At 35.2% G+C, this 9,945-nt stretch overlaps 1 protein-coding gene across 2 annotated transcripts; it reads left to right on the forward strand.

The window, feature by feature from the left end:
* Position 1: 1 nt before the first annotated feature.
* On the forward strand, positions 2-4,908 carry LOC135691120 (Fanconi anemia core complex-associated protein 24-like). Of its 2 annotated transcripts, XR_010516731.2 has the most exons (7): positions 2-223; positions 1,267-1,412; positions 2,416-2,565; positions 2,783-2,924; positions 3,420-3,499; positions 4,076-4,107; positions 4,241-4,908. XR_010516731.2 is itself a non-coding variant. In XM_065208887.2 (6 exons), exons 1-6 carry the CDS (start codon positions 112-114, stop codon positions 4,313-4,315), a joined length of 657 nt encoding a protein of 218 aa, XP_065064959.2. In that variant the 5' UTR covers positions 5-111; the 3' UTR covers positions 4,316-4,908. The 2 variants fall into 2 exon arrangements, 1 of the variants encoding a protein (XP_065064959.2); XM_065208887.2 differs by lacking the exon at positions 3,420-3,499 and having other exon boundaries at positions 5-223.
* Positions 4,909-9,945: the final 5,037 nt, after the last annotated feature.

The raw sequence follows: 9,945 nt of genomic DNA on the forward strand, positions 1-9,945 counted from the left end.
TCTCAATTCAATTCAATCAAAGAGGTAGAAAAGAGTTGGTCGGCGGGAAGCACTGTGGCGGGAAGGCAGATTTGCCACGCGACGGTTGACAAGATGTAATCAGGTCGAATTATGAATATATCAGCACTTTCTCAGCCGTCTCTGAAGGGATCCAGAGTGCCAACAGGACACGTGCTAGTTCATTTAAAATTCCAAGGAGGCCCAATCATAAAGCTTTTGCAAGGTGATATGAAAAAATTTATGTAGACACTGTATTTGTAATCGATGTATAGGCTAGAAAAACATAAAATTTTTGTACAATCCTTTTTGGCTTTCTATCAAATCGTATGCCAAGATCTTCCATTGTATATAGCAAAGTTGCCAGTCTGGTGTTTAGATATGTTACAGGCTAAGCTATAAGCCAACATTTACACGATATTATTATTATTAGTATTATTATTGTTATAATTTTGCCTCAGGCTAGAGAACTTGCATATGCTCGCAAGTTTTAGAAAGATAATATTATTTTACAGCTAGGATCTCTTGCACTCACACCTAACCCACCAGGTCAATATGTCATAGACTTATATACTTAAGTAAGTAATGTATGTACAAGCTCAAGGCACATTGCTGGTAGCTCAAATGCCTTCATCCGTACTATAGGGGTATGTATGGCTGAGATGCATGACAGAAGTTTTAGAAATGACCAACAAGGAAATAGTGAAATTGCAAAGTATATTGACATTTAGTATCAAAATATGCCATGTATGGTGTGCAGTGATAATCACCTGTCTGTTAATGGAGAACAGAAGGTCAATATTCAGTATTTTAGTCACTCAATGATGTGACAAATTGCAGTATTCCTTCTTCTTCTAGAGCCGTTCATTTTACTACCATATATGTTGACATCAAGGATCATATATATAGATGTACATCTTTTTGCTTGGAGAAGCTTACAATCTTATTAAAAAAACACTTAAAAGTTCAGAGGTACTTGAAGTTGGCTGTGATGAATTCATTAGCCTGATTATTTTTTTAAATTCCATGTCAACAAGCGAATCAACTGACAAAATTAAAACGTTTTTCATTTTTCAAAATCAAGCTGTTTCTTAGTTTTTGCTTTGAGTGTCCAGTACTTTTTTCTTATAACAAGTTGGAAAATTGGTGTATGTAAAATGTAAAATTTCATTTCACTATGTATAAAATGTCAGAAAGCAAAGATGATTTGCATAAATTTATTTCAATTCAAAGTTAAGACTGTCAAATTTGAGTTTGTTATCATTTTAGAAACTGGTGTCACCCCAGTAATTCAAGAGGGGCTCGGTGTGGTTGACTTCTACCCATCAAATTCAATTTCTGTTGTTTGGATAACAGAGGAGGTGATCATTGGCTCTAGCAGCTCTGTGCTAAAGAAGATAAAGAAACTTGATGAGGTATATACAGATTTTACCTCTAACTTCATTGTTGTATTGAAAAATATAAACAATTAGATTAACTATCTTTTCTCGAGCAAGTTTCACACAAAAAAGAAACTGTATGCATCAGTCTTGCTGACCACTTGTCTTTCCTTAGATCTCAGTAAAAAGTGCACAAGTTTTAAGTCTGATTTTTAATATACCATACATAACTTGTTTATTGGTGGGCTGCTATTATGTTATTAGATTATATGCATTTTTTATGCCCTGGGCTATTAGGCATGGCACTACTTGGAACAAGACTCTTTCAGCAAATGGTTTATACTGCTGCTTTTCTAAGGACACACTTACGATGAATGTGCCCTGCCCATCTTTTCAGGAAAGTATTTATTCTACCCCCGCCATTTGTTCGTGTGAATCAAGCTACCTTCACAGGTACTATGACAATACCTTGTTGGAACATGCAAACCTGACCTCCAGCAATATCATTGCAAAACTTATGCAGATAAAGTATGTTACAAGTATGAGACACAAAAAGATTGTTTTGATATGCAATTTGGAATGAATTGTTATTGAATAGTATTGAATAGGTGAATAGGTGAATTGGTGAATTAAGCACCTGTTTCAATTTTTTTTCCGTTTTATCTTTAGCCCATTGTACAATGAAGAACATGCTTTTTCTTTCCAAAATTGATTATGAAATGGCTGGCATAAGAGAATATGTTAATTTTTCCTTTTTCTTTTACTGCCCTATTAGCAATATCAAATATATAGAGAAACATCAGAAAGGGTGCTTGGTTTGGAGGCCCCAGCCCTCCCAATAGTTTCCAAAGACTCCTTATTATCATGCACTGAGCTAACTTGATGTTGGTTCTAAGTGTAGTGAAAGTTTCTGAGCTCACCTAAACTGTAATAGGCTCTTGAATTAATATATGCATTCTTAAATAACTAACAGCAAAGGTTACTTTAAATTTTGGTTTGTTTCAATAATATCTTTTCTTTTTGGGTTTGTTTACATTAGGGAAGATGCAGTGGAATCGCATTGGTGGAAGTCACAGAGCTGAGCAAACAGTACTACAAAGAACTGCAGCTTTCGACAATGGTTGATTTCAATGTGCCACTGATCCCTGTTAGATCAGTGAATGAAATGGCAAAAGTTGTTGCCCAGTTAGTAAGTCTATGTTTGTACAAATGATCAACATCTTTGAGATCATTGATTGTTGAAGTCAACCTAGAAATATACCGACCTAGCAATAACCAAAGTTCCCAGCAATGTTTAACAGACTACTCATTTGAATTCTTTTTGGAATACTCATTTGAATTCAAATGCTTTTGATATTGTTTGTATGTTGTATCTTACTTAAAATGCATTTTTTATACTGCTTTAGGTTTACAGCAAGTCTCAACCAAATCCAATAATTAAATGCTCAAGAAGTGGTATAAATATGGATGAATCGGTTCTGGCCACACTTAAATCTTTTCCAATGGTAGGAGAAAGGAAGGCTGTCAGCTTGATCAATAAATTTTCAAGTATGTAAAAAGCACCACTTATAAACTGAATGATTTTAGTCCTATTTTCAAGTTTCGTAACTTGCAGCCTGCAACCGAATTCTGCTAATATTATTCTCCAACAAGAGAGATAAAGAGTTTTTTTTCTAGATGTTATATACCATAAGTCCCCAAATAAGCTACCATCTTTGAATAACCCCATTCGAACAAGCCACCATCCTGGAATTATCTTTTATAAAAAAGCCCTCACCCTCAAATAAGTCCCCGTGGGCTAGGATATTGCCTCAACAGCAACACGTTTTTCTCAATACATTATAATCCAGTTATAACGTACTTTAAGGGACCAGTGTATTAAGTACCTTATATCTGAAGTACGTTGTAACAAGGGTAAGTAAAAATTAACTAAAACCAAGCACATCTTTTGCCGGGACCAAGCACACCTGTACGTTATATCCAAAAGTACGTAATAACCAAGTATGTTATATCGGGATTCTACTGTACATCTGCATTTTCAAGCACACTGGCCAGCCTCAACTAGAGGAAGAAAATTTCCCTTGGTAACATTTGTCTGCTGCTAGTTAAGCCCCCACTCCAAGGTATTTTTTGCAATATTTTTCCCTGCCTGAATGTTGAAGACTACTGTTACATTTTCTTGATGCCATATAAACAAAGCTGTTCACTCTTTGTTGTGTTGAACTGGACTGCTCTATGCCTCTACGTCAGGTTTCATGCTTAATGACTACACAATAGTGATCAAATTATTTACATCTATTTTCGAATTTCAAAATTTTGACCACCTGAACAGAAAGAACACAGTGAAATATCTCTAGATGTGTAAAGGCAGTTAAATTGGTTGCAGATTATCTGGAATATGACCAATGAAAGATTTGAACTTAACTAATCAATTGCTGTTATTTTGCCTATGACTGTAGTCGATGCTGGCATGAAACTAAATCAATTTGAACCATTGTCAAATTCATCATCTCTTTGCCACTCGTTTGCTCCATACCACAGCATGTACTCCTACTTTTTATAGTTGGAAGTTAAAGCTCACATTTTGTGATTTGACAGTGACATTCTGAAAATAAATATTCCTTTGCTAATCAATTTGTTTTTATAACCCCTGCTAAAATTTTGAAGCATTTATTGTTTCATCGACATTTTTTCACCAGGTATTGACCAGATCAACAAAGCATCAATTCAGGTATGTTTTTTTACTAAACCATAGAGGATTTTGCAAAACATGTGTCCTTTTGAATTACAAGTTGAAACAAGTTGATTCACAAGCCATTCATTATGTCATTTATTGCTAACATGAACCAAAACTTTCTTTTCAGGAACTTGAAGCCCTTGTTGGTCGACCAACAGCACTGCATGTAAAAGGGTTCCTAGAAGGAAAGAAGGCGAGGTGATGTTTATGCATCATATGTACTATTCGATTTTCAAACCAACCTTTGTGGATCCATTGACATAAGCTGCGAACATTCTGTCAAATCTCTTTGTTCTCAATTCCCCTCATAAATGTCCAGAAGCAACATCTACTTTACTTTTGGTTAAGAAACTTATCATGCTGAACCTCTGAACTTGAAAACATATTGTGATTCTTTGCATTAGTAAAGGACAATTCATCCCATTAATTAATTTATTGATTTGCTAAAGTGTTCCTTCCTTGTCTTATTTTCTAATGACATTGAATTTTATTATATGACAAATTCAAAAGATCAATTTGTAATGCTGACTCAACATCATGAATCTGTATTTAATGAATTTGGTTTTATAGTTGCTCAATAGATTGTATTTTGCTTTCCTTTGCCCTCTCAAGACTGTGCATTTTGTACCAGTGGCACTTACTGCTTTTTTTGAGAATACGCATTTTGTACAATTGTCATTTTCTGCTATGTTTGAGAATGCAGATTGTGTACCTTTGTCACGATCGGCTGAGTTTGAGAATATGTATTTTGTACCATTGTCACTTTCTGCTATGTTTGAGAATGCACATTTTGTACCCTTGTCTCTTTTTGACCCTTTGTACCATTGACACTTTCTGATCACGCTTTGTGTATGTGCATTATGTACTATTGTCACTTTCTGCTATATTTGAGAATGTGTCATTTGTTCAATTGTACAATTGACCACACTTGAGTGTACTCATATTGTCCAACTGACTTTTTCTGACCACGCTTGAGAAAGCTCGCATTTTACCAGATTCACCTTCCGAACAATGCTCATTTTTACTAGAGTCATTTTATGCTCTCGTTTGACTTGACATCACTGATCTAAAAGCAGACGTGATTTCTTATATTTTGGTTATCCAGGCGAGTTTCAGATTTGAAGTGTCCTAGATAGATTTCCCACAAACTTAAATCCCACATCCGCTATTCGCCTATAATCTTTGGTAGAATTGTTTGTGCACCTGCCCCAAATCTTAATTGTCTTAGCAAATTTTTTCTTCTTTTCCTGTTTCAATTTGGTTAATTTCAATGTTGTATGGTTTGAAGCGATAAACTGGCGTGGGTGCATAAACACCTCACGTAATGAAATCAACAGTGTACAAGCAAGAGGGGAGACAAATTCAAACAAAGAAGGCTGGGGGCTAATCATATCCAAAGGTTGCCAACTTTTAAGGATATAATACTGTGGAGTTTAGGCTATAAATTTCCAGAATTCAAAGTTTAAAAGAAGGTACATTGGACAAAAAACTACACCATCCAACCTTGGCGGCCAGATATATTTTCAAAAATCCACTGATAATGTTGTTTAATCCTCTTGGTACCCCTGCATTATCGGGACCCATGGTACGACAAAGGATCTCTATTTAAGCTCACTCTTTTGTCACCCTTTAAGTTATGGCCTAAAATAAGAAATTTTTACAGATCCATACTTTTTATAAAAATTGGGCGTGGTACTTTGCTGGGATTGGCATCATGGGGGTGGAAAATATAGAAACTGCCATCATAGTGCAAATAGCATGTCCTAATTGGGCAAATTCTTTAAATGAAGAAGTATAAGTAGCAAAAGCTGATTCTTTACAATATATGGATTGGGTTAATAAGAAAATTAGCTACATATAACGATATCTTAATATTTGAGCAAAAAGTTATCAAAAGGAAACTCTTTTACATGTTTTGTTCGGATCTCTGTCAAAGTTATTTTTCATTTCCTTTCACCTTCAAAAACTCCCTTTAATCAGCCTTGCTTGCCAGACAGGTGTTTTTTTGTTTTTGGGAGCCATATCTTTGCAGCTTTTCTCGGAACTCGAAACTTGCGAGATAAAGCATACTCATTGCAATAATTATCTATTTGTTAAGTTTTTCTGGAGCTGTGCTGCTTTCCCACCTGCCTCTATCTTGTTGTAGGTGGTAATCAGCATCTCGAATTTCAAAATTGCAAATGATGAATGATGAAACAAAGTTAAAGATAACAGACAGTTTTTGATAAAAGCAGATGAAAACTTTTGTAACCTACAAAGCAAATTTTGATTACGATATCACTCCCAATAATTAGAAAAATTAGCTTTTTGTATACTGCGTTTAGCTGGCTGCATTTGGCTGCCAACCGCAAAATATGTGGTTGCCAACCATTCCAAGCAACTGACAAAATCCTGAAGGTGGAAAGTCACAATTTACCCCTAAATGAAACCACAGATGCTGGTGTAAAGTGTTTCCATTTGGTAACCATAGACAATGAATCAATGGAAACAATGATTCTTTTAAATAATATCAGAATTATGCCAGAGTTATGCTAGATTACAAATTATGCTAGATTTTATGCTTAATGACGATTTTTGGCCAATATTATGCAAATATTACGCTAGATCAGGTCACAATGGCACCAGCACCAGCCCATAATGGAGTTGCTGGAACGATACTAAAAGGCTTGCCCCTAAATTTTTTTACGACCACGCCCTTTGAAACACCGGGAAACACTCCTTTCAGAAAATATTCGCTTTTATCTGTCCTTATTCATAAACATAACGATTTAGAGAAGATTTCAATTAACATAAAAATACAAAATCGAGTTAGATAAAATACAAATTTATCTTTGACCACACAAGATAAAGCACCATTAAAAAGAACAAAAACGTGTTCCCAGCAGAACTGCTACTAATGCGTTCGCTAGCGTAAATTTTTTCAAAACATTTTCTAACCCATTATTGCAAAAAAGTTGGGGAGGACTTTAGTCCCTGTCATGCAACATTCCCAATTGAATGTTCCTTCCAGCTACCACCGAGAGGCTTATCATCGTTCAGCTGCTGTAGCCTTGAGAGGAAATTTTTCCAATGCTTCTCCAACTCAAAACACCTTAGTTGAATTGCTTTATAGCTTTTTCTGAAATCTACTGAAAGATATCACATAAACCCCAAAATACATTCAGGCAGGAGATCCTAATCTCGGTCTTGGTCTTTAGGCTCAGTGTATTTTTTGAAGCAAATCATAAAAGCAAACTAAATTGAGATGGTGTCTTGAAATCAAAGCTGTATACAGAGTCCATCTTACTTACTTCACAATATCATAAAGCGCAATTGATTTTTCTCCGCGTGTACTGAAGCTTCGAGTTCTGAAGTTTTTTTAATTCTTTTTAATTGTCCATTGCTTATTTCTTATCGCAATTTTCTTATAAAAAATGAGTGCAATACATAAGGCTGGGATTATGCATTCACTTCGAATTGAAAAAATGTTCCATTTCTTTCTTAGGCGTTTCGATTGGTATTTTATGTTGCACTTTTAAGAACATGCATTATTTACAAATCCACACTTTCTACAATTACAGATCCACAATTTCAATTTACAACTCCACAATGTGTGTCAGATCCACGCTTATTTAAGGCCCTGCAAGTTCAAAGGGTTCAAATCCCTGTTTTGTGCGTTCTTGGTTTTAGTGTGTTTATAAAGTCCGGTTGCCAGTTAACCCTTAACTTTGCTTTAAGATCCTGACAGGTTCGAATGTGTAAATCTGTAATTTAAACCGTGTCAAAATCTTGCGTTTTTCAGGTTATTTGTGAGATTAATTTCTTTTGCTAGTAATTTTGCCAGCTATACCAGCAAAGCATCTCAGGTTTTTCTTTTTCTTCATCAATTATTGATTGTGCTTTTTACACCTACCTGCAAACAATGTACAGTGTAGTTTTTCGGGGCTCGACACGATCTCTCTATCAGCGATGTTGAGTTGAAAAGCTGTATTTTATAACGTGATGACGTCATGGCAAGTCAATTCAAAATTTTAAAATATTTATTATGCAACCGAAAAAGGATTGTGAAATAGCCCTACTAATGATAAAACCGTCGATTCTAACCAATATTTGCTTATATATAGCAAAATTAGTACGTTAATTTTCAGTTCAAAATCAAATCTTTTTGCAAAACTTATCTTCAGTTATGACGTCATCCCGTTCAGCGCGATACGTGCCCCGAGACCTGGGTGTCAGACTTAATAACAAAGAGAGGCACACTACTACCCAGTTTCTCGATACGCAACTAGGGCAGAAAGGAATACAAATTGAAAATATTCCTTTGAAATAGCAAAAAAGTTTTGGTAGTGTTTTGTATATCTTGGCAATAAAAAAAGGCGATAGAGGGTTGATGGTGAGGGACAGGACACTTTTCAAAGGGTCCATGCTCATCACTGGAAATCGTTCGGGGTTTATAGACAGGTGTTTCAGATTGAGACATGCTAAAAAACCCTGGTTTGTTACAAGGGCTAGATAGACTGTTGCACAAAATTTTTTGAAAGACAATTATTTGGTTTCGATGTGTCTTTACCAGGACATTTGCTAAGAGAAGTTAGCTTTTTAGCTTTGGAAATGAAATCTTTGCTTTGTTTGCAATGTATTGCATTTAGCAAAATGTTCATGGCTTTGTGATCACAATGTTTCCATAACGAATCATTTTAGAGTGAGTCTTGAGGCATCAAGATTTGAAATTAATTACTGTTATTTCTACGAAATTTCGTAGCATTTCGTAGTCAGTATACAAAAATTTTATTGCTCTGGATGTAACTTTCTGAAACTGTCAGGTAAAACGGTGATGTTGAATTCGTAAAGACCTACAATCGAAAGGAATGGCGTTCAAAATGATGGATTTCCTTTCAAAAAAGGCTCTGGTACCGATTTAGTTGTGTAGAATTTTACAGACGAACGAAACACGCGGCGGAAAAATGTCTAACAGAGCAAGATCGCTGAAACAGCGATTGGTTAAAAATGCAAAGTTAACGATTCGGCAATTTTATGGCTTTTAAAAAAAAATTTTCTAAGCAAATAACCTCGATTAGAGCCTTGTTGAAAGAAAATATAAAGGAATCTAAAGGTTTTTATGGCTATTACTAAAACAGGGAATGGGGAATCAGGGAGCCGGGAAATCGGGGAACCGGGGAATATCGAAACCAATAAGCCAATAGAGTTCTAAAATGTGACGTCATCAAAAACTTGTTTAGAATTTTTGAATTTTAACCACATAGCGCAAAAGATCACCATGAAATACTTTCAAATACGCAAAATTGGCCAAATGTGTCTAAAATCGGTTGAGATATGGCTAATGAAAGATTTGAAGTTTGCTAACGAATCACTGTTATTTTCGCTCTGTTCATAAAGTTATGATCAGAGACCAAAATACAGAGGTTTGATGGGGAGAGAACCAATAAACATGTGGCCATATCTCTGCCATTTCGTAATACACTTGACTGATTTTGCAAATTTACAGGCATTTCATGATGCTCTTTCAGGTTATGGGATTCAAATTAAAAAATTCTAAAAAAATATTTTTATGACGTCATCAATTTAGAACTCTATTTACCGGTTTTATATCTTGTACGAAAGGTCTTTGCGTAAGTACTTCATCTCTAAGATCATCAAAGTTAACATTGTTATCGCTCTTCTCATCACTACCTAATAGCAGTAGTGTAGAGCCAAAAATGTAAAGGGGGGCATAGAGCATTCTCTATATTGTATACAAAATGGAAATTTCGGTTGTTTTCGTTTCGTTTGCATGGCTCATCAACATCAATTTATTTACCTTTTCTTTTTTCTAGGGTTAAATCATTTTCCAAT

The sequence above is a fragment of the Rhopilema esculentum genome, chromosome 4 (genome assembly GCF_057945365.1).
Source record: "Rhopilema esculentum isolate cy_ngs chromosome 4, ASM5794536v1, whole genome shotgun sequence".
NCBI lineage: Eukaryota > Metazoa > Cnidaria > Scyphozoa > Rhizostomeae > Rhizostomatidae > Rhopilema > Rhopilema esculentum.